Source organism: Cnephaeus nilssonii (assembly GCF_951640355.1).
Source record: "Cnephaeus nilssonii genome assembly, chromosome: 6".
NCBI classification, from domain to species: domain Eukaryota; kingdom Metazoa; phylum Chordata; class Mammalia; order Chiroptera; family Vespertilionidae; genus Cnephaeus; species Cnephaeus nilssonii.
The window spans coordinates 62,529,041-62,555,070 of record NC_137077.1 but is presented as its reverse complement, the minus strand read 5'-3'; the positions used below and the strand labels follow the sequence as shown (position 1 = coordinate 62,555,070).

The window sequence follows — 26,030 nt, the reverse complement described above, 5'->3', positions numbered from 1 at the left end:
CTTTCAAAACTTAAAAAAAAATATGGAAGGTTAAAAAAGGGAGAAATCCAATACATGAAAAATATTTGAATTTAACTTTAGATAATTAACTAAGACATCACACAACATATGCATGTTAGTTTCCTATTTGGTCCTAGAGCCTGCAGTATTGTAATTTATTGTGAAACCATGTAACCAAATACTTAAATATATCCACAACATCTATACCACGGTAATGTATAGTACATATATACTAATGTCTCAAAATAAATTTCTATTACAATTTTATGCAAATTATGGTATACGATTACCACCTGCCACATTCTGAAATGGCACCAACTTCATGTAACATTCCATGTCAATGTAATGTTTTATGCATTACCATCTGAATATTCAAAATTAAGCTGTTAACCTAATAACCACAGTATGTCACCAATTCAAATCACTGCATATTTAGATGTTAAAGCAGGTAGGTAATACAGCAGAAAAAAATATTTCTAATTCACAGTTTCAAAAATAAAGGGTGCAGTTTTCAAATATCTGACTGCTTAAAACTGGTCACTAAATTTAACAACTGCCTCCTTCAATACATGTAAACTATGTTTTGCACAGCATAGGAGATGTCTTTATTCAGAAGATAGTTCTTACTGTTACAGGAGCACCACAAATTTGAAGGAAGAGGCTACAGTGTGAAATGAGTTCACTGAAGGATATGTTCAAAAAATTTCAACTATGGTATAAAGTACTGCAAAGCTTTGTTTCCCCCAGCAGAGACCCCTTAATCAGGAAAAGTAGTCAAATACAATATGTAAATTAGCTCTACAAGAGAGGGGGGAAATCTAACTCAATTAAAAGGAAATGCTATAATTAGCTAACAAACCTGTGGCAGTCGGTTTCAGAATTTCCTAAAACTAAAATTTAAAAGCATACACAGTATTTATATCCTTTGATAATGGGACATAGAGATACAAATGGAATGAAAGAAAAAAACTGGCCTTGAGAATTTAATTTCTAAGTGGCAACACACACACAAATGGGTAACTGAGAAAAACTGTGTACTTAAATATTCAAATTTTAAATGTGTAAGAAAATTTATAATAGAAAAGAGTGGCAAATTGTTATTGTGACTTGATTTGCTGAAAACATCGGCAAATTCACACTGGCATTAAGAAAACCAAAGTTTCAAAAATTTACTCCTCACTTTCTCTCCAGATTTGTTTTCTGTGCAAAAATAAGTATCTGCAAATTGCACTAATACAATACTTGTTTTAACTTTTGTATTATGAATAATCTGCACATGCTGCTTTACAGACAATACATATTTGTAAACTTGCTCATGCAAAAATAGTGTGCGCAACAGGGATATTGCTAATCCCTATACTTTAAAAAAAAATGATATCTTATCTTTTTTAAATTGCCAAATCCTCCAAAATGTAACAAATCTTACAGATATTCTTCTCTGCCAGCTAAAAGTCAATTTATGTTGCTGAAACAAAAAGTTATATAAGGAAAAGAAACATGGTTTTTGTCTTGCAGAATTTTTGATTTTTAAATATGAGAAATTTATAAAAGAAAGAAATTCATGGTCACAAAATTTTAACATTTTAATCCTAAACATTACAGGGCAAGTAGATCCTGGACCCTATCTCCATATTCCATAAATCCTAACTCTTAGTTTCCATTTTAAATGTTGCCCTAACCACTAAAACACTAGTGGTTTTACAACCTCTGGGTTATGGAAATACATATTTCTGAAATAAATGTTACAAAAACAAAAATGGAAGAAAGCCAAACTGTCTCCGTGAAGGAAAAAAAAGTGGAACATTTTGAAGCTTTTAGATACTTCTCTTTCCATGTCTTATGATTAACCTGTCGATTCAGTGCATCATAAGGTCAATATCATGGTCCTCATGTTGAACAAACATCTAACTAGTGTCCATTGATTCCAAGTTAGTGGAGGATGAATCTTTTTGGATACTTTCAAAAATGGCTGCCAGCTCAGGGTTGGAACTGATCTGCGACTGGAATTCACTCATCAGTGGACTCTTCTCTGCTTCTGGAATGGTCAGCAGTGCTGCTACTGCTCTCATGGCAGATCGCTTTAGTTCATCTTGCTTTTCAAACTCCTGCTTTACTGAGTTTGCCTTTACCTGTAACATTGAGTAAATTTATATTATATGCTATAAAAGACAAACTATCATACAAACAAAATTTAAGCACCTAGAAATTTCTGGTAAATAAAGCAAAGCTGCTCTTTCATAGGTCCAAAAGTCATGTTGTATTTTAAGCATGGTTGTTTTTAAATTTCTTTTTAGCAGTAGCTTGTCTCCTTTTAAGTGAGTAAACAAAATCCTGAACCATGGTTGAAAGAGAGAAAACCTGAGCTTTATCTGCTTAGCAAGTCCTACTTTGGCCTCCACCAAGAAACTACCCCTCTAGACACCCTATTTATTCATTATTCTTCAGACACATCATGTACTAAACATCTCTGTGCCTTAATTCATATAGTTAATTTTATATGGAAAGCCCTGTTTCACCTTCTGAATCTAAACATATTTCTGACGTTTTAAGGTCCATTTTAAATGCAATCATGTTCATCTGAAGTCTTCTATGATTACCATCCCACCTCCACCAGAATTAAACACTTCCTTTCTCGTGGAACAATCTCACTTTATCCTATATCAATACTTCAAAATATGTATCAAATTGTTATTATAAAAATAAAAACTTTAAAGAATAGCATTAAATAAGTGCTAAGTATTCTAAAGTATCCACATTCAATAGGTTAACTTTTAAAACCTGCTACATATGGTGCTAGCATGGTTAAATTAGGACAACTAGAAATCTTGAATACACCAAATACACCCTAAGTTGATGTCTACCAATGATTACCTTAGTTGTACATGTGGCACGTAATGGCTCTACAAGCCGGTCCAACCTCTGCAGTACTGCACTTGGGCAAAGGGTGGAGAGTCTCACCAACATTAAAAATGTTAGCATCTATTATGAATAAAGAAAGACAAAATGTGACCTCTTGTTATTTTTCTAAAGACAATTCCAAATTCTAACAAAGCTTTTAAAAGGAAAATGACCAGCATGCACCATGAAGTTTCATTTTCATGTAATCTGTCTCAAAAAGTTTTAACCTTACCTGAGGTAATTTCAGTTACAAGTACTACTGAGACCTCACTTATACCTGGTAATGTGGTCCTAGTGTAAGAACTAGAAAAGTGGTTCTCAATCTTGGCCACACATTAGAACTGGGGAACTTTGCCCCATTACCAGAGATTTTTACTTAACCTGTTAGGATAGGGCCATAGATTTAGAATTTTTAAAAAGCTCACGTGCAGCCCTAATTGGTTTGGCTCAGTGGATCGAGCATTGGCCTGCGGACTCAAGGGTCCCAGGTTCAATTCCAGTCAAGGGCATGTACCTTGGTTGCGGGCACACCCCCAGTAGGGGGTGTGCAGGAGGCAGCTGATTGATGTTTCTCTTTCATCAATGTTTCTAACTCTCTCTCCCTCTCCCTTCCTCTCTGTAAAAAATCAATAAAATATATATATATATATATATATATATATATATATATATATATATATATATATATATATATATATTTTAAAAAAAGCTCACGTGCACCAAAATGGAAAGCATTAAGAAAGTAACTGAACCAGGAGAAAGGTTTTTTTAGTTTCTACTATCTTAGCAGATTTTCCTTTAAAAACAAAAAACAAACTGGTTATTCAGATTAACCCACAGAAAGCCTGGTAACCCATAACCATTTTTCTATTGACTATAAACTGTAGATTTCAACAGGAAGATCCTATTACGCCCTTGGGGGCTCTTTTTAATGGATCTGGGAGGAGGATCTTTTTAATGGACCTGGGAGGGGTCAGGTTACTACCACAAATGGAAACAAAAATGTTGGAGTTCTGAGTCTGGCTGCATAACTGCTCAACTACTACTTTTGCTTGCTTGACCAAAGGCCATGAACGGAAAAAAAAGAAGAAAAAAAAAAAGAGAGACAATGCACTTACTATTTTTCAATTTACCCTTTAATATTTACATTTTAAATGAACATGATCAAATAGGAAAACAAAGAACAGTTTAAATGAAGTTCATTCTCTAAACCTAAAAAGTGGTATGATTTCTCTTCTAGTTGCTTCTACATAGATTGTTTAGAGAATGAAACTATCTGAAAATAGTTCTTGCATGTTATCCTTTAAAAAATACTTGATATTAATCCCATATATTAGACTGGAAAACAAAAATCCCTCATTCAGGTAAATAATATGGTTATCTTGTAAAACGGCAAAATACCCTCCATGGGTAGTAACTGCAGCACACTTTTAACACATGCCAAACAGATCACAGGTATACTTTGAACAACAAAACCTGTCTGTTCTCTTTGGAGAGAAAGCACCTAGGGACTATGTGCTAATAAGCAAGCTGCACAGAATTTCTTGGAATTTCCCATCCACTAAGAGTTGACCTCTTCCTTCAATGAAAAGGTTTCCAGATTTTTTCTGTATGTCAACTAATGTTACAATTATACCACTAGTACTTTTGCATATTATAGTTCATTGACAAGCAAACAATTTTTCTCACTTAATAGACAAAAGTAAATTACAAGGGTAAAAGTCACTGTAGTTAGTCTTCTAAAACATTCTAAAAACAGGCAAACATCTTACCTTAATATCGTAATGGTCCTTCAAACCATCTTCAACATGATTTAGAAATTCAAAGATATCTAGTCTATCAAGACAACTGTCTAGAAGTGTGTACATACACTCAAAAGCTGCTTTTCTAATATCCAGGCCGTCATCAACTGTATGCTTAAATGGACCCATTTCTACCTGTTGAAATACAAAAGAGTATATGCATATACTTAAAAGAAAAAGATAATCTTAGAGAAAGTGTAATTGAACAAACTAGCTTACCTCTCTTATAAGCTCCTTTCTAACTTTTGTTTCATTGTAAAGATGTGGAAGAACAGTGTCTAGAAGATCCCTTATTAAAGATGGCTTATTATGTGCCGCTGAATTGAATGTGACCAAGGCTACTCTTCTTACATTCAAATCTGGGTCTTCCAACGTTTTTAGGAAATCACCTGAGAAATTATAAGAGAAGCAACATACAATTAAGATAAGCTTAAAAGAAAATATATGTGATACCTTTTTCTAAACTGATAGTTTATTGTGGTTGGTATTGTTATTTCTTCAATTAGGGTTAGGAAATAACATGATGAAATACTAAGTGAACTATCTAGTTTCTTTTGGCAGCAGGTAAACCATCATATCTCAATGTGAGTGGATTTAACTGATAATCTACTCTCAAGCACCTATAATACAGAGCAGTGGTCATCAACCGGCGGTCCGTGAGGTCCAAAGGTTGGTGACAGCTGGTTTAAGGAAACCTTTGAAGCAGCGGTCACCAACCAGCTGTTCATGGACCACTCCTGGTCCGTGAGGTCCGAAAGATTGGAGACCACTGATACAGAGGCTACATGGTGAGAGTTCAGAACATTCCTTAATTACTTTATAGATAATTTATAAAAAGGTAGGTTGCAAAGAGAAGTGGTGGAGCTCTGCACAAGACACAGAATCTAATAACTTGAATGACTGTCCTTAGAGTTCAAAATTAATTACTACACTAAAAACAACCTAAACAGAATTTTAAAAACTGAGTTCAAAATAAGATAAACAAGGTGAGGACATATCCATTGCTTGATAAAGATGGAATACTGCCCAAACCAGTTTGGCTCAGCAGATAGAGCATCGGCCTGCAGACTGAAGGGTCCCAGGTTCGATTTTGGTCAAGGGCGTGTACCTTGGTTTCGGGCACATCCCCAGTAGGGGGTATGCAGGAGGCAGCTGATCGATGTTTCTCTCTCATTGATGTTTCTAACTCTCTATCCCTTACCCTTCCTCTCTGTAAAAAAAAAATCAATAAAAAAAAAAATATATATATTTTAAAAAGATGGAATACTGTTAACAAGTACACAATCTATCAGATGACAAAGAGAAATGTGCCTCCAAAAGTCCTATTTTTATATGTATCTTTAATGAGAAATATATCAATTGGTAAAAGGTAAGAATACAAAAGGAGGAAACTGAAACCCAACAGGATAAAAAGCTAACGCGACTAAGGCACTTTAAAACAGATATACATCTGGTTTTCTAACAAATGTGGGGGAGAAATTATAGTGCAAAAATCTTTGGAGTCATATAGATGATGATTCAAACCACTTCATTTGTCAATTGTATGACTTCTGGCAATTTACTTTAGGCAGGAGTCTCGGTTTCCCAGTTTATAAAATGAGAATTATAAACACTTTAGTTCTACTGAGCAGAAAAAATACCATGTATATTATTGAATACAGTGTCTAATATGCACCTCGTATTCACACATGGAGCTATCATTATGTAATAACCCTATCATCAGCAATCTTTTAGAATTCACAAGGAAAAAGAGAAGTGCCAGAAGACTTAAACGTATCACAACAGCAATTTAAAAAAATGGGAGGAAAGAAATACTTCAGACACCACAGATCGGTGAACTCAATGTTGACTATCCAGGAAAGTTCTGATTACAAAAACTTAGGAGATAGCTTGGGTTAAAAAAGAATTTAAATGTACCATACTAAACCTCTTCATCCTGTTGGTTTAGAGTTACTAAGACATTAAATTAGAATACTAAATTGGAATGAAAATGCATTCAGTAAAGCATCTAAATAAAACATTGCTATTATTATGGACAAATGGTGACATGGACTAGGATGCGTGGTTCTCAACTCTGGTCTAGGAATTTCAGTTTCTAAAAAGCTTCCTAGGTGTTTGTAGGATGTTCATATAATCACAAATAATACTGAACTCAACCATAATTCAATTAGAACAATAATCACCTGATTGAATAACTACACCAATGTTGAACACTGACTGTTGTCAACCTGGAAAGATGTCTCTAGGGATGTGGCACAGGTCTTTTTCTTTGTCCTAGCTTATACAGTATCAAATGTAAATAAATATACCAAAGAGGGGAAAAAAAAAAAAAAAGGATGAGGGGATACAAAGGCAAGAATTTTTGGATAGAAAATTTCTTTGAATTATTTCTAGGTTCCAGCAATAGCACCCATTTATCCCTGGGTCCTCTTTACTCTGAATTAGTAATTCCTTTCTGTAGTTCTTTTAAATTGTTTTCCCCCTTTCTGGTTCACTGTAGAATAACCTGACAATGGGAAGCTTCTTTCCCATGTCCTTCTATCCTCTCTACTTCTATTTCTGTTCTTGTGTCCTCAAGAAAGCATAAAAGTGAGTTCTCAGGGCTTTTAGCTACTACTACCAACTCTAGGAAAACTGATGATGAAAAAAACAAGGGAAGTTATGACATCATGTAAAAAGTCCTCAAAGCTAATTCTTGTCTTCACAGAAATAGAGAGCCCTAGTCATTCTGGAGTATCTCCTTTTAGTTCTTCTGGTAATTATCTTCTTTATTCTTAGGTTGTTACATATAGAAGTTTCAACAATCCCCTCAGGAATTGAAGGGTTACGCGTAATAACAGAAAATTTGGGCCCTAACAGCTCAGGTTAAGATTCATTTTTCTGGGAGGAAATTTCAGGACTATTTAGAAAGATAAAATATTCCCCACTAGTTATTTTAGGCCATCCCCAGAATATGATTATCAAATGTATAGTTGACTCTAAAGACATTTTAGTGTGTATTTACTAATTTCAGTTATTTACAAAATTATCTGGTAACAATTTCAAACTAAGGGGTGACAGAATATAAGTATATAAGATCATACATTAGCAACATCTTTCTAATGAAACAATAACCAGCCCCTTAAAAGCATTTTAGGTTCCTTGGTGAAATTCTTAGTTATTGAAATGATTTGTTTTTTTGACAATTAACTACTAAATAGTTAATCAATCAGTATGTTTATCTTTGTTTCCACTTACCTATGCAGTTCTTTAATAGTGGATCAATAGGTTGTGGATGATCAGAAATAGTAAATTTCACAGCTGTAACCACTGAGCTTCGGGCATATGATGAGCCTAATTAAAAATAAATTTCAGTCTATTGGTAGGTAAGTCTACTAAAATCCATGGACATGTTTATCATTTTCAAACCACTTCAAATAACACTAGTGTTTTCAATTTTTTTAAATTCTCTTTGGCCAGAGAGGGTATTGCTATCAGAATACTAACAGATGAGCATTACTTATGAAACATAATCTATATAAAACCCTAATATGCAAATAGACTAAACAGCAAAACAACCGAACAACCAGTCTCTATGATGTGCACTGACCACCAGGGAGTGCGCACGGACCATGGTGGGCATCGGCCATGGCAGGATGGTGAAGCAGATGAGTGGGGACACCAGACCAAGGCAGGCTGCCAGTCGCTGTCATCAGGACGAGCCTCTGGTGGTTACTGAAAATTCTTTGCTCCCGTGTGCCAAGGTCCTGCCTGGTGCTCACACCTGCTGCCGGCACCTGGTACCGGCCCCAATCACTTGGTGCCGTAAGCGGGTGTGAGCAGAGGCTGCCGGCCCCGATTGCCCCTCAGAGCTTCTCCACCTCCCTCTGCTCCTGAGGGGCGATCAGGGCCAGCAGCTGTCACTCACACCCACTGCTGGTGACAGCCCCGCTTGCACCCGCTGCAGGTGCGGGAGTCGCCGCTCGCACCCGCTGCTGGCACCCAGTGCCAGTCCCGATCGCTCGGCGCCGTCAGCCCCACTCGCACCCGCTACTGGCGCTGGCCCCAATAGAATATAATAGTTCTATTATATTTCTAAATAAACAATATCTTCGAGGAGGAGGAGTCCTAGGAGAGTAGCAGTGGAGGATCTAGCCCTCACAAAAGGGAATTGATTAAATCTATAAATACCTTATAATATCTTCAAGTTTTTTCATTTTAAAAGGAAGCAACTTCTAGGAATAAATGGCTATTATTACCTTCTACTTCATTCAAAGGGATTTACACTACTAAATTTGGAAATTCTTCTAGCATCTTTCATTGAACTAAAGTTAAGTGTACCAATTTTAGTATTATAATTATTACTAGCAAGTTCCTCAGGATATATTAATTCAAGAGACACCTGTCTTTGCCACATTTTAAAACAAGAGTAACATTAGAATATAATGAAAATTAGAACACACTTATTTAACCATTATCTAATTACACTCTCTTTATCCTTTTAAACAAGAAGTTATTCAAATATGGCTCCATATTATAACATAAGGCAATGGGTTCTATATGTAACAAGATATAGAAACATTTTAAATTATGCATTAGGCACCCTTTAAGGCAACCAACTGCTAATAATAAAAATTTTTTAAGATAAAGGAAACCTAGGGCCCTGGCTGGTGTGGCTCAGTTGATCATAGCATCGTCCTGTATACCAGAAGGTGAAGGTTCCATTCCCGATCAAGGGCACATACCCAGGTTGCAGGTTCCATCCCTAGTCAGGGGCATGTAGGAGGCAACCAATCAATGTATCTCTTTCTTCTCTCTCTGAGATCAATAAAAAAAAATAAATAAGAAAACCTGGGTACTCACCTGATATCAAGTACCCTTTAAGACGTGGAAGGAGAGTTTCTGGATCAATTAGAGTGAGTTTGCCTAGACATTCAGCAACAACATTTCTGGTTCCTTCTTCTGCACACTCACAGTGCTTTAGCAATAAGGCCCAGATGTTTTCAACATATGGTTTAAGGCCCACCACTGATGCAGAGCTAATAATTTCCTTCAAGGAATGAAGCAGAAGATACTGCCTTTTGGGTTGACTGGTTATTTCTTGTAAGACAAATGGTAGATATTCAGGAAGGTTGCCCACACTAATGCTGCCTAATGCATAAGATGCAGCTGATTTGACTTCTTCACTAGGAGACGAGAAGGCTTCTAATATTACAGATTTTAGTTCCAGTTGCCCACTTAAGTCAATATGATGCCCAACTTCTCCAAGAGAAAGTAGAGCTAAAAGACGAATAGAATCTGTAGACCTTGAGTTCTTAACATCTTGAATAAACTGACCTACTACAGCTGGTCCTTCTTTAGGACATGCTCGAGTAAGGGCAGCTACACATTTGGCAATAGAATAATAGGACTGCTTGTGAGTAAGAGCTGTGCTCTGAGAATAAACTGGACCCGTCAGCATGCGCAACAAATCCATATATCCTAGATTATTTGTTCCAGTGACAACCAGAGCTTGGAAAAAGTCCAGCATGGCGCTAAGAGCGCCCCCCTGCAATAAGGGTGATCTCACAAGTCCAATAAGTTCATTGAGAATGGATTCACTTATCTTTGAAAGGGAGGACGGATACACTTTTGCCAGTGTGGTAAGAAAACTGATAGCCATCTGTGAAACATGCATATCACTTTCACTGATAAGAGGTGGGAGCTCATCTAGAACTGCATCAATCATGGCAGTTGTCAAGCTGTCGCTATAGTTTTTAATTAGAATATCTAGGGCAGAAAGAGTCCCCAGTTTCAAAGCTCTCTGGTTTTTCCTGAGAAATGAAGCAAGGATAGGAACCCCTTCTCCCAGGACAGGCCTCAAATCTATCTTCAAAGGTGACCCAGCAATCAGTGTCAACGCCTTCACTGTAGTTAGCCGGGTAATTTCATTCTTTAGTCTCTCCAAGAAAATCTGAAGTGTATTAGGCAAGTCAGAACCCAAATTGTCTCCAAGGTTGCAAATAATTTGTCCCATACAGGAAATAGCCCTTTCCTTGACTTCCTGATCAATATCAGCTGCTTTTAATCTCTTAATGGTACAGGTAAATAGATCTTTGATGTAAGGAGTTGCGTCAAACGAGGAAGGTTGATCTAAGGGGCGAATTACTTTGACAAGCTGTTGAGTAACAAGAAGTGCTTCAGATGTAATCTTGTAAAATGGGTCTCCAACACAAGCCACCACTGGAGGAACCAAAGCCTGAACATGAGGATGGAAGACTTGAGGAGAGTGGTTACAGAGGATTACGTATAGACACGACAAAGCATCAATCTTCAAATTTGATGAGCTTGATTTGTCATTCAATGAGAAAATGATTCCTAAAAAGACAATAAAAAAATCCAATAATTTTTATGTATAGTTTCAAGAAAAAAATTTAAAAACTAACCCCTAAAATATTGCTAGTTTCTACTTCATCACATTATCACTAAAGTAGTAGAAATTCCACAATCTATGATGTCAGAGCCAAAAAGTTTAAGGATAAGATTTAACTTTTTACTTGCAAATTTCTAACTTTAGGTGTTCTAGATGGTTCTATAACAAAGCTTAGGTCTATGTACAAATCAAGTTGTCACAAATTATCCTTTTGAAGGACTCATTCAAGCTTATCTAGGTCTTAATAAAGTCTATATTAAATTCCAAAAGTGATTTACTCTTTTTTTCATACCTGGCACAAGAACAGGAATGTGCTGTGTTAGGGCCCCAGGTAACACATTTACCAGTTCAGTTAACATGTTAAAACAGCACTGTCGCGTCTTCACACTTTTTTCTTTCATCTGTTTGTGCAGAGCTTTAACTATGTTGGGAACCTGTAATTATCACACATTCATTAGCTGTTTCAGCTACTGGTATTTCTTCAGTACAATTAACACAAATTACAGGGGATGAAGAGAATGGGAAGAACTTACCTTTTTTTGTTAAATTCCTAATTCCTCTAACTGCTAACAAGACTATTAAATATAAACTTTGCTGCATCAATTCTGTTCTCTTGTAACTGTATTTGCTTGATACTGATAGAGAAATACACAAGACTAAATATAAATCTAACCAAATAACAAAAATTTCAACCAAAATATTCAGAGCATAATTTATAAATTTTTTTAACATGAATAACACAGAAAAGCATGAAAAGAAAAAAAGACAAATTATGGAAAAGAAACCATTAAACGAGTCCTCTTTTTTGCTTTTAGTTTGCGATTACAATGAAATCAACCTCATATCAAACAAGAAACAGGGGCATGATTCAAAAATGTAAGCTTCTAAATTTTCTATCCTAATGTTCTGGTAGTAAAACCTAAATAGGATATTTACTAATAAATCTTATGAATGCCTGGATACAGCCACATATCATATCAAGCAATGATCTGAGAACTACAGACAAAAGAAAACACCTAATTCATCACAGCATAATCAGAATTTCCTGTGTTTTTACCTAATTTCTATACACTTATTCAATTACTCATGTCATCCATATACTTTATCTTATTTCTATAATTAATCTTCAATGTCCACAAAACTTTTAAATTTGTACTACTTAAAAACAAGATAGATATGGTATATATATCCCATTCTCTGGTTTAGTTGTTTAATTTGGCTCACATGTTTTAGAATCTATAAAAATGGACAAATATGCATCCCATTGGGCTGCAACAGGGATTACACATATGATAGGAAAATGCCTACCACATACCAAATGGGAGCTATATAGCTGTAGTGTTTAGGATCTTAGAAAAGATGACCTAAAGTGAAAATGTGTATTTTATTAACCATAAGAGCTGCTATTTACAAGTACTATGTATAAGGCACTACATTAAATGTCTACATAGATCATTTCTTCTATCACTACCTTAGGCAGACAGTTCTAAGTAAACCCTTATTACAAATGAAAAAAGTGAGGTTTAATAAAATGAATAAATAATCTAGCCTGGCCAGCGTGGCTCAGTGGTTGAGTGTCGACCTATGAACCAGGAGGTCTCGGTTCAATTCCCAGTCAGGGCACATGCCCAAGTTGCAGGTTTGATCCCCATGCAGGAGGCAGCCAATAAATGATTCTTTCTCATCAATGATGTTTCTCTCCCTTTCCCTTCCTCTCTGAAATCAATAAAAATATATTTCAAAGAAGAATAAATAATCTCTCCAAGATCACACAGCTAAATTAGGAATGAAGCCAGTTATGAATGCAAGTGAGGCGTTAGAAGCCGCTAGGCAGTTAGGGACGGGACAACTATGAGAAGATAAATGTAAAGTGGAAATGCAGCTAACCCCTGCAGGCATGAGTAGGAACCAGTTCATCAGCCTCACCCTGTCCCATGTAAAATTACAAGAACGAAGGGCCCCGATTATGAGGTGGACACAGGGTGGGGAAAGTAAATGGGAACCCTGAAATTTAAAATGTGTATGGATGTTGCTAGGGCTGAATTTTTCAGACCAACCAATGGGAAGTTAGCAGGACACATTAACTCCTAGAACAGTGGTTCTCAACCTTTCTAATGCCACGACCCTTTAATACAGTTCCTCATATTGTGGTGACCCCCAACCATAAAATTATTTTCGTTGCTACTTCATTACTGTAATTTTGCTACTGTTAATGAATCGGAATGTAAATATCTGTATTTTCCAATGGTCTTAGGCTCTACAGCAGCGGTTCTCAACCTGTGGGTCGCGACAGGTTGAGAACAGCTAGCAGGGTCGCCTAAGACCACCGGGAAAACACAGATATTTACATTCCGATTCATAACAGTAGCAAAATTACAGTTATGAAATAGCAACGAAAATAATTTTATGGTTGGGGGTCACCACAACATGAGGAACTGTATTAAAGGGTCGCGGCATTAGAAAGGTTGAGAACCACTGTACCTAGACAAAGAAGCTTCTGTGGCAAGTTGTTTGGGTCCCCTCCCTGCAACAGGGAGCTTTTCTGTAATAAAACTTTGCTTTTGCTCATCTCTTTGTCCATGAACTCATTCTTTGATTTCTCTAGACCCGTGGTCGGCAAACTGTGGCTCGCGAGCCACATGCGGCTCTTTGGCCCCTTGAGTGTGGCTCTTCCACAAAATACCATGGCCTGGGCGAGTCTATTTTGAAGAAGTGGCATTAGAAGAAGTTTAAAAAATTTGACTCTCAAAAGAAATTTCAATAGTTGTACTGTTAATATTTGGCTCTGTTGACTAATGAGTTTGCCGACCACTGCTCTAGACAATGAACTCAGACCCGAACAGAAAATTGGTATCACAAGTAGTCCGACTCCACTGTCTAAGATTTCTCCATTAATATCAAAGATTAAAAATTACTTTACTGAATCATGAAATTATTTTAATATTATTTATCCAGGAAAATAAAGAATACTTCCATCAGAATAAACTATTTATAAGTAACATAATATGAATATACCTAAATTACTATAAAACACATCCCAGAACTTCGTTTCACTAAACATGTTCTGGAGTTCACATTTCCACATTAAAAATACAATTTTAAAGATCACACTTACTAGCATGACTTTCAAAGCCATACTTTTAAACTAACCTGACTCTGAAGCATTGTTAAAGGTGTTTCTCCCTGTTCCATGGCATCAGGGTCACACAGCCAACTTTGCACAGGACGAGTTTGTTTCAAAAGAGAAAGGTATGCATGAAAAACATCTGCCTTTACATTTTCTTCACGCTCTTTAAATCTGGATATCAGTGCAGGAGAGACAGTCTTGTAGAATTCTGCAAGCATTTCATGCCTTGTGCTAACGACAGCATCCAAGCACTTAGCAGCTGCACGTCTCACTTTCCAGCTCATGTCATCATCATCACTGTATTCATCATCACTCCCTAAAGAGAAGTTTTAACATTAGGCCATTAATCATAGGAAAAGTTTATTGTTTAACACAGGAAGTAAGTTCATAACTAAGATAGTTTTCTAACTTTTACTAACATATACAGAGTGGATAAGTTTACAAAGAACTAGAACTTAAACAGATATAGTTAACTTTGATAAATAAACCTCTAAATAAAAATGATCAAAATTTTGTTTTTTGTTTTTTGTTAATCCTCACCTGAGGATATTTTTCCATTGATTTGTTAGGGAGAGTGGAAGAGGGGGGGAAAGACAGAGAGAACTATCAATGTGAGAGAAACACATCAATTTGTTGCCTCCTACATGAGCCCTGACCAGGGCCTGGGCCAGGGAGAAGCCTGCAACCAAGATACGTGCCCTTGACCAGAATCAAACCCAGAACCCTTTAGTCCGCAAGTAGATGCTCTATCCACTGAGCCAAACCGGCTAAGGGCACAATTGTGTTTTTAATTGTTAAACATTTTATCATTTATAGCAAGTAATGAGCTGCTTATTAACCCTTTAAAATCATAACACATTAAACTTATTTAGAACAAAAATATTTGTAAAATCATATATGTCCCATTCTTTTAAACAATTTGAATTAAAGGTCAAAATCAAACAATCGGAGAGTTTTTAAGATAACTAGTGGCCCGGTGCACGGATTCATGCACATTGAGAGGAAATTAATTAGAAGAAAAAACTTTTTAATATATTGCTATTTGCCCTTTCTCTATAATAGAAGTGTCAGAGATGAAAAAAAATTAGTAAAATGTATATGAAAATAATGTATAAATTGATTAATAAATAAACAATAACATGATATAACAACAACCACAACAGGAGGTTGGCTGGCTGGGGAAGGGATTGCAGGAGGGCTCCAGGGCGTGTTTGGCCCATCTCTCCCAATCCCAATCAGCTGGGCCCCAGCAGCAAGCTAACCTACCAGTCAGAGCATCTGCCCCCTGGTGGTCAGTGCACATCACAGCGACCAGTTGAAAGGTCAGATACTTAGCATATTAGGCTTTAATATATACAGATTCTTGATTTGTGGCTATACATGATGTGATAAGAAAAATGGCTATCAATCCCAGGACATCCTGTAGAACTAATTTTCTGGGGATAAAGAGAATTCTAACATCAGCTTTCTTTGCAACTACAAGACTTTTCACTAAATTTGTTAATGGGGGGTTATTAGGAACAAATATGCATATTCTCAACCTTTCAAGATACTGTCTTAATGTAGTTTAAAGAAACTATACTGTCTCAATTATAACAAGAAAATTCTGCCCATATAACAGAGCATCTTATTCTCCAAACTCCTATTAAGCCTTAAAACAATATTCTAATCATAAGCATTAATAATTCCACCTCATTTATATATACCTGATAACTTTTTTGTGTGTGAAATCTCTGAAAATTATTTCCTTCTAACACCATCAGTTTGATGAATAAGCTGGGTAACATGAAGTCAGGAGGATGGTTAAAATATTAACCCTTTGCACTCGCTTTTTTCTTGATTCCTTTATTCTACTCAGGATTTAATTTTTTAAATACCCCAGATTTTACAAAGCGCAGCAGTAGAATAAAAAACTGGAGTTTCTTTTCATACAAACATATTTATTTGGATTTTTTTATATTTCAAATTATTGATATATTCAAAGAGTAATTTTAATCTCGACATCCGAGTGCAAAAGGTTAACAGTTCTAAGGGCAGCCCAAAATTATCTAACAAGAATTTTGCTATTCTTAGATAAGACTAAAGGCCTGAAATGATTCCTCACTGGGGGAAAAAAATATCATTTCTTCATTGACTTATTTCCCAATCAGCCAGTGAAAGGTGAATGTAGCCTTAGAAAATCCTAGGATATATAATAAAATTGTCCAATATCTAAAAGTTTACTTAATTTCCTTTTAGCACATTATAGGAAAACTCAACCAAATACTGTTAAACCCAAGGCATTTGATTTATTCACCAATACCTACTTGAATAAAAATTACAAGGTGCTATTAAAATAGGCTATTTAAAAGCAAATAAATAAGTGAAGTTTTTCTCATGGCAACTCAACTATGGGAATGTATTTTATTTTTAAAAATAGGTTATAAAATTCAAGCATCCTAATCACTGAAATTATAATATGTAAACCGATAAAGCAGCTGAAGTTGGTTTATTTTTCAATGTAAGTGCACTAAAAGCCAACTATCCAAACCTGGAACATATACTGCTACAGCTTCTTTCAAATGATATTCCTATTAGAAGCTAAGATTTCCCTTCATTAATACAACACATTTATTGAGTGCCTACTGTGTGTCAAGTACGGTCCTGGGCACTAGGATAAAGCAATCAATAAGGAACTAAAATGAAAATCTCTGCCTTCATGAAGCTGACATCCTGCTATGTGGAAAATAATTACAAAATGTCAGAAAGTGATTAAGTGTATTTAAGAAAAGTGCCGAAAAGAGAGAATAAGAGTATAAAATAAGGGAAAAGGCCCTGACCAGTTTGACTCAGTGGATAGAGCGTCGGCCTGTGGACTCAAGGGTCCCCGGTTCGATTCCGGTCAAGGGCATGTACCTAGGTTGGGGGCACATCACCAGTAGGGTGTGTGCAGGAGGCAGCTGATTGATGTTTCTCTCTCACTGATGTTTCTAACTCTCTATACCTCTCCCTTCCTCTCTGTAAAAAATCAATAAAATATATTTTTTAAAAAATAAGGGAAAAGGCCTAAGATGGGGGGTAGAGGGGAGAGAAAAATGAGAAAAAGTAATCAGGTATAACCCCAAAGTTTTTGGTCTGAGAAACTAAAAAAGAATGGAGATGCCATTCTGAGATGGAAAAGGCTAAAGAAACAGGTTAGGCAGGGGATGGAAGAAGGGTTGGGAGAAGATACTTTATAGACATCTAAGCAGCAAACAAACAGCTGTATACATGAACCCGGAATTCATAGAAAGGTCTCAGATAAAGATAAAATTTGGATTTTCAGCTAGAAGACTAGACAAGATAAACAAAAACATTCTATTTAATAAAGAGGTAATATGCAAATTGACTGTCACTCCAACACACAAGATGGCCGCCCCCATGTGGTCAAAGATGGCCACCCCCATGAGGACACAAGATGGCCACCACAAGATGGCCGCCAGTGGAGGGCAGTTGTGGGGGATCAGGTCAGCAGCGGAGGGCAGCTGGGAGGGACCAGGCCTGCAAGGGAGGTCAGTTGTGGGGGACCAGGTCTGCAGGGGATGGCAGTTGAGAGGAACCAGGCCTGCAGGGGAGGGCAGTTGGGAGAGACCAGGCCTGCAGGGGAGGGCAGTTGGGAGGGACAACGCCTGCAGGGGAGGGCAGTTGGGAGGGACAACGCCTGCAGGGGAGGGCAGTTGGGGTACCAGGCCTGCAGGAGAGGGCTGTTGGGGGTGACCAGGCCTGCAAGGAGGGCAGTTGGGGGCGGCCAGGCATGCAGTTAGGGGTGACCAGGCTAGCAAGAGAGGGAAGTTAGTGGTAACCAGGCCAACAGGGAAGGGCAGTTGGAGGTGACCAGGCCGGCAGGGGAGGGCAGTTAGGAGTGACCGGACCAGCAGGAGAGGGCAGTTAGGGGCAACCAGGCCTGCAGGGGAGGACAGTTGGGGGAGACCCAGGCCTGCAGGGGAGAGCAGTTGAGAGAAACCAGGCCTGCAAGGGAGGGCAGTTAGGGGGTGATCAGGCTGGCAGGCAGAAGTTAGGGGCAATCAGGCAGGCAGGCAGGCGAGCGGTTGGGAGCCAGCAGTCCTGGATTGTGAGAGGGATCACAGATTGGAGAGGGTGCAAGATGGGCTGAGGGACACACACTCCTCCCACCCCCCATGCACGAATTTCGTGCACCGGGCCTCTAGTAAGAGTATAAGAGAGAAGTTCAAGGACTGAGCCCCAAAATACTCCAAAGTTCAGTGGTCAGGGTGATGAAGAGGACCAATATGGAGACTGATAGGACAAAGACCAGGAGAGTGTGGGTGGTATTCTGAATGTTAAATAAAGAAATGCTGCTGAGAGAAGAGGAAGATGGCTGCTGAGAGGAAGGCAGACTGCAAGATAGTGTGTGAGTGAGAGAACGAAAGGAGAGTGTGTGGACGTATGGGGAGTGTATATTTGTGGGTGAGGGTCACCTATACTCCATGGGACTGTTGGGGACTGCCGGACTGAGCTCCCCTGACCGGGCAGCCTACACTGCTGCTGAAATCTCTCCCGGAGCGATGGGCTCTACTGCGGAAACCGCACCATCTTGAAGGGAAGAGTGGCTGTTATATAAGCCCATACATCCCGCGACTCTATAAACAGAACACCCAGGGACCAACTCCAAACCCAGGAACACTGGATCTCAGGCAGCGCGAATACACTGACTCGGAGGAGCTCTGCACCTTCTCAAGGAAAGTTCAGATTACGCCTAGGGAAAGGAGAGAGAGGACTACATAACCAGACACCCAGAGAAGAGAGATCATGGGGAGACAAAGAAACAGCCCGCATATGAAAGAAAAGGAGGCATCTCCAGAAAAGGAAGTAAACGAAATGAAAGCAACCTGTCAGAGAAAGAATTCAGAGAAATGGCCATAAGGTGGCTGAAAAGAAAGGAACAAATTCAACAATATGTGTAACAACAAAGAGGAAGAACTAAGAAGAAATGAAAAATGACATCGCTGCTATAAGGAACTCAATAGAAAGCATCAACAGTACACTAGAAGAAGCAGAGGACTGCATCAATGAGATAGGAGACAAGATAGGAAAAAATACCCAAGCAGAGCAGCATCTAGGAAAAAAAATTAAAAAACAGAAGGAGAGCCTAGGGGAACTTTGGGACAACACGAAACGAAACAACATCCGCATAATACAGGTGCCAGAAGGAAACTAAGCAAGGAATAGAAAACCTGTTTGAAGAAATAATGACAGAAAACTTCCCTCATATAGGGAAAACACAAATCCAAGAAGCTCAGAGTCCCAAACAAAATGAACCCCAAAAGACCAATGCCAAGGCACATTATAATTAAATTGGCAAACACCAATGACAAAGTAAGTATCTTAAAAGCTGCCAAAGAGAGACAGAAAGTTACCTACAAAGGATCCCTCATCAGACTAGCGACTGATTTCTCAACAGAAACACATCAGGCCAGAAGGGAATGGAATGAAATATAGAAAGTCATGCAAAGGAAGGGTCTGAATCCAAGAATACCGTACTCAGCAAGGGTATCAATCAAAATTGAGGGTGCAATCAGGAGCTTCACAGACAAAAAGAGACTAATGGAGTTTATTACCACCAAACCAGCAATGCAAGAAAAGCTAAAGGGTCTGCTGTAAAAAGAAGAAATAGGAAGCAAAGAAGGAACACAGGGGTAAAGAATAAAAATGGCAACAAACAAGTACCTACCAATAATAACTTTAAATGTAAATGGATTAAATGCCTCAATCAAAAGACATAGGGTAACTGAGTGGATAAGAAAACATGACCCATTTATCTGCTGTCTACAGGAAACCCACCTCAGAAAAAAAGACACACACAGACTGATGGTAAAGGAATGGAAAAAGGTTTTTCAGGCGAATAGAATTGAAAAAAAAGCTGGGGTAGCAATACATATATCTGACAAATTAGATATCAAAGTGAAGGACATAAAAAGAGATTAGGAAGGCCACTTCATAATACTAAAGGGAGCAATCCAACAAGAAGAAATAACGCTGGTAAACATACATGCACCCAATACAGGAGCACCCAAATACAAAAAAAAAAAAACAAAAAACAACCACGTCTGGAGGATATCAAGGGAGAGATTGACAGCAATACAATCATAGTAGTGGACTTTAATAACCCACTATCACCATTGGACAAATCCTCTCTAAACAAAAAAAATCAGCAAAGAAACATCAATCCTAAATGACTCACTAGACCAGATGGAATTAATTGACATCTTCAGAACATTTCACCCCAAAGCCACAGAATATACATTCTTCTAAAGAGCACGTGGGTCATTTTCAAAGATAGACCATATATTGGGTTACAGGCAAAGTCTCTTCAAATTCAAGAAGATAGAAATCATATCAAGCATCTTCTCAGATCACTATGGCATAAAACTGGAAATCAACTACAATAAAAACAATCCAAAAAATGTAAACACATGGAGGCTAAATAGCATGCTATTAAACAATGACTGGGTTACCAGAGATCAAAGAAGAAATAAAAATCATGGCAACAAACGACAATGAAAACACAACAATCCAAAATCTATGGGACACAGTGAAAGCAGTCCTGAGATGGAAGTTCATAGCTCTACAAGCTTACCGCAAAAAATAATAATAATAATAATAAATTACCTAACTCTACAACTCAAAGAGTTAGAAAGAGAGCAACAAGAAAATCCCAGTGTAAGCAGAAGGAAAGAAATAATAAAGATCGGAGCAGAGATAAACGACATAGAGACCAAAAAAATAATACAAAAGATCAACAAAACCAAGAGCAGGTTCTTTAAAAGGATAAACAAGATTGATGAACCTCTAGGCAGTCTCACCAAGAAGCAAAGAGAGAGGACCCAAATAAACAAAATCAGAAATGAAAGAGGAGAAATAACAACAGACCCCACAGAAATACAAAGGGTTGTTAAAAAATACTATGAACAACTCTATTCCAACAAACTGGACAAACTGAAGGAAATGGACATATTCCTAGAAAAATACAACCTTCCAAAACTCAATCAGGAAGAATCTAAAATTCTCAATTGGCCAATAACTATGGAAGAAATTGAAGCAGTCATCAAAAAGCTTCCAGCAAACAAAAGCTCAGGGCCAGATGGCTTCACAGGGGAGTTTTACCAAACATTCAAGGAAGAACTAAAACCTATCCTCCTCAGACTATTCCAAAAAATTCAAGAGGAAGGAACACTTCCAAGCTCCTTTTATGAAGCCAGCATAACCCTAATACCAAAACCAGATAAAGACAACACAATGAAAGAGAATTACAAGCCAATATCCCTCATGAACATAGATGCCAAAATCCTCAACAAAATTCTAGCAAATCTGATCCAGCAGTACATCAGAAAGATCATACACCATGACCAAGTAGGATTTATCCCAGGAATGCAAGTATGGTACAATATCCGCAGATCAATAAACGTGATACATCACATAAACAAAGTGAGAGATAAAAACCACATAGTCATATCAATTGATGCAGAAAAAGCATTTGACAAAATCCAACACCCTTTCTTGATAAAAACTCTCAGCAAGGTGGGAATAGGAGGATCATACCTCAACATAATAAAAGCCATATATGACAAACCCACAGCCAACATCATACTCAATGGGCAAAAACTAAAACCATTTCCCCTAAGAATAGGAATAAGACAGGGATGCCCACTCTCACCACTCCTGTTTGACATAGTACTGGAAGTATTAGCCATTGTGATTAGACAAGAAGAAATAAAAGGCATCCAAATTGGAAAAGAGGAAGTAAAACTGTCCTATTCGTAGATGACATGATATTGTACATAAAAAACCCGAAAGACTCCATCAAAAAATTATTAGACTTAAAAAATGAATTTGGCAATGTAGCAGGATACAAATTTAACGCCAAGAAATCTATGGCATTTCTATACACCAATAATGAACTTACAGAAAAAGAGACTAAACAAGCAATCCCATTTACCATCGCACCAAAAAAATTAAGATATCTAGGAATAAACTTAACTAAGGAGGTAAAAGACCTATACTCGGAAAACCACAGGACACTGAAAAAAGAGATAGAGGAAGACGTAAATAGATGGAAGAACATTCCGTGTTCATGGATTGGTAGAATCAACATCATTAAAATGTCCATACTACCCAAAGAAATCTATAGATTCAATGCACTCCTCATTAAAATACCAACGGAATATTTCACACACCTAGAAAGAACTCTCCAAAAATTCATCTAGAATAAAAAAAGACCCCGAATAGCTGCAGCAATCCTGAGAAAGAAGAACAAAGTAGGTGGGATCTCAATACCAGATTTCAAGGTGTATTACAAAGCCACTGTTCTCAAAACAGCCTGGTACTGGCACAAGAACAGACATATAGACCAATGGAATAGAATAGAGAACCCAGATATCGACCCAAACCACTATGCTCAATTAATATTTGACAAAGGAGGCATGAACATACAATGGAATCAAGGCAGTCTCTTCAATAAATGGTGTTGGGAAAATTGGACAGATACATGCAAAAAAATGAAACTAGATCACCAACTTACACCATACACAAAAATAAACTCAAAATGGATACAGGACTTAAACATAAGACGGGAAACCATAAAAATACTAGAGGAATCCACAGGCAACAAAATCTCAGACATATGCCAAAAGAACTTCTTCACTGACACTACCCCTAGGGCAATGGAAGCTAAAGAGAAAATTAACAAATGGGACTACATCAAAATAAAAAGCTTTTGCACAGCAAAAGAAACCATCAACAAAACAACAAGAAAGCCCACTGTATGGGAGAACATATTTGCCAATATTATCACCGATAAAGGTTTAATCTCCAACATTTACAGGGAACTCATACAACTTAATAAAAGGAAGATAAACGATCCAATAAAAAAAAATGGGCAACGGACCTAAATAGATATTTTGAAAGAAGACAGAAGGAAGGCCAGGAGACATATAAAAACATGCTCAAAGTCACTAATTACCCGAGAGATGTGGTACCATCTCACACCTGTCAGAATGGCTATCATCAACAAATCAACAAATGACAAGTGCTGGAGAGGATGCGGAGAAAAAGGAACACTCGTGCACTGCTGGTGGGAATGCAGACTGGTGCAGACACTGTGGAGAACAGTATGGAGTTTCCTCAAAAAACTAAAAATGGAACTCCCATTTGACTCATTATCCCATTTCTAGGAATGTATTCCAAGAAACTAGAAACACCAATCAGAAAGAATATATGCACCCCTATGTTCATAGCAGCACAATTCACCATATCTAAGATTTGGAAACAGCCTAAATGCCCATCAACAGATGAGTGGATTAGAAAACAATGGTACATCTACACAATGGAATACTATGCTGCTATACAAAAGAAGGAATTCTTACCATTTGCAGCAGCATGGATGGAACTGGAGAGAATTATGCTAAGTGAAATAAGCCAGGCAATGAAAGAAAAATACCACATGATTTCACTCATTTATGGAAAATAAAGAATATTATAACCTGATGAATAAAAAGATAGATACAGAGGTAGTGAAGCATTGAACAGACTGTCAAATTACAGCAGAAAGGCTGGGGAGTGTTGGGGAGTGGGGAAAAGAGATCAACTGAACAACTTGTATGCATGCATATAAGCACAACCAATGGACACAAGACACTGGGAGGGGCGTAGGGGTGGGATGAGGGCATGTGCCAGGGAGTAGGGGAGGCTGGGGGAAGGTCAATGGGGGTAAAAAGGAGATATATGTACTACTATTTGTAATACTTTAAACAATAAAATAAAATTTAAAAATAAATAAATAAAAGTAAAAAAAAAAAGAAATGCTGCTGAGACTGAGTAATAGGCAGAGGCAAACATGAGGTCACTGGCAATCTTGTCCATCACTGGAAAACTGAATTCAAGAGAGAAGGGGAAGAAAAGAACTGGCGAGCCTTCTTTTAAGGAGTTCTGCTGTAAAGGAGAAAAACTGGGAAGTAGTGGCTAGAGTATAATTAGGGTTTAAAGGAGTTTTTTGTAAGTTGTTTTTGTTTTGTTTTTAAAAGATTAATGAAATTACAGATTTTAGAGGAAAGTCATTATGTAAATTCCCTCAAAGAATCAAATGAAAAAGTATTATAAAAAATAACAGGAAATCCACCAACCTATATACCTAGTAACTTATCCATTTAAACATCCTATCTATTAAAGAGGGAATATGCTAATTGACCATCACTCCATCACAAAGATGGCTGCACCCACAGCTGAGGCCAAGTTCCCATAAGGAGCCTTAACGAGCAATCAGCAGGGACCTGAGGCTATGCCTCACCCAGCAGGGCTTGACGGGGGACCTCAGCCCATGCCCCCCACCTGGCAGGGCTTGACAGGGGACCTCAGGCCGCGCCCTCCGCCCCATCACTGGCCAGGAGACCTGAAGCTGCGCTCCCCTGCCTGGCTGGCCTTGACAGGGGACCTCAGGCCGTGCCCCCCACCCAGCAGGGCTTGACAGGGGATCTCAGGCTGTGTCCCCCACCTGGCGGTGCTTGATGGAGGACCTCAAGGCACACCCCCCGCCCCGGTCTGGGCTGGGAGACTTCAGGCCATGCCCCCCGTTCTGGCGCCGAGCCAGGGGACCTGAGGCTATGCCCCCTGCCCGGCAGGGCTTGACAAGGGTGGGACTGGCCAGGTCTGGATCTAGCCCAATGTGGGGGAGCAGGCCAGGTCTGGGTCTCACGTGATTTTGAGGTGCATGTGGGTGGGCGGGGACTTGACTCTGGCTCCTGGGGTGTGCTCCAGACTCTGACAGGAGGAAGGTTTTCATATACATTTTACTAATTTTCTTTCATCTCTGATACTTCTATTATAGAGAAAGGGCAAACAGCAATATTAAATTATTTCCTCTAATTAATCCCCTTTTAATGTGCACTGGGTATATAGGTTGGTGGATTTCCTGTTATTTTTTATAATACTTTTTCATTTGATTCTTTGAGGGAATTTACATAATGACTTTCCTCTAAAATCTGTAATTTCTGCACCGGGTCACTAGTCTCTTATGATTCTCTTAATACAAGCAAACAAGAAAACATGAACCACCCCTATGTCCTTAAATGCTACTCCTTTCCAGATTAAATAACATGACATAAATTTTAAATAATAGCATCACGTAAATTTTAAGAGCCTCAGCAATGTTTAGATTATTCATGAATAATCTAAAGTTAAATAGAGCCTCAAACAATATTTAGGATTTTTCATGAAAGTAGCTATGTATAAAACCAACCACACTACTCTGAATATGTATATCTCCAGGTATAGCTATAAAAATAACATTCATTTCCCTCATTACCAAAATGCTATGTAGAAAATTTGAAGAACAATCAAGGACAAAAATCTAATTGCTAGCCATGAGAAAAATGTTACATTTTTTTCTGTATATTTTTAAAAAATTGTTAAAAAAATGAAAACAAAAAACCACAATCCAAAATGTCATCATTGGTGTTAAAAGTCCATGATACCAAATCTAAATTTAACACCTAACCTAACTGCAGTTTCAACCTGAAAAATCAATTTTAAACAACTACTATGGAATATTCTGGTTAAGCACCAGTAAGGTAATTTGTCACATAGGCCCTCTCCATCCTCCACAGAAAGAGGGAATCTGCATACATGAAAACCCTTCCTCTAAGAAAAGAAGTCCAGGCCCACAAATAATCCTTTCTTTTCTTTTGCTAATAACTTCCTTGCCCCATCCTTCTTCCTATAAGACCCTTCTATTTTGTACAACTCTCAGAAAGCCCTTCTAGTTGCTATATTCATAAATCCC

At 37.9% G+C, this 26,030-nt stretch overlaps 1 protein-coding gene across 1 annotated transcript in view; it reads right to left on the bottom strand.

The window, feature by feature from the left end:
- Positions 1 to 1,567: 1,567 nt before the first annotated feature.
- CAND1 (cullin associated and neddylation dissociated 1) overlaps positions 1,568 to 26,030 on the bottom strand; it is a 54,246-nt gene continuing 29,783 nt past the window's right edge. The window contains exons 8-15 of the mRNA XM_079775385.1: positions 14,242 to 14,534; positions 11,384 to 11,525; positions 9,543 to 11,036; positions 7,938 to 8,033; positions 4,920 to 5,089; positions 4,671 to 4,835; positions 2,872 to 2,979; positions 1,568 to 2,129 (exon numbers count right to left, since the gene is read on the bottom strand). Coding sequence (XP_079631511.1) covers positions 1,905 to 2,129; positions 2,872 to 2,979; positions 4,671 to 4,835; positions 4,920 to 5,089; positions 7,938 to 8,033; positions 9,543 to 11,036; positions 11,384 to 11,525; positions 14,242 to 14,534 — 2,693 coding nt within the window. The 3' untranslated portion in view covers positions 1,568 to 1,904. The remainder of the gene's footprint in view (positions 2,130 to 2,871; positions 2,980 to 4,670; positions 4,836 to 4,919; positions 5,090 to 7,937; positions 8,034 to 9,542; positions 11,037 to 11,383; positions 11,526 to 14,241; positions 14,535 to 26,030) is intronic.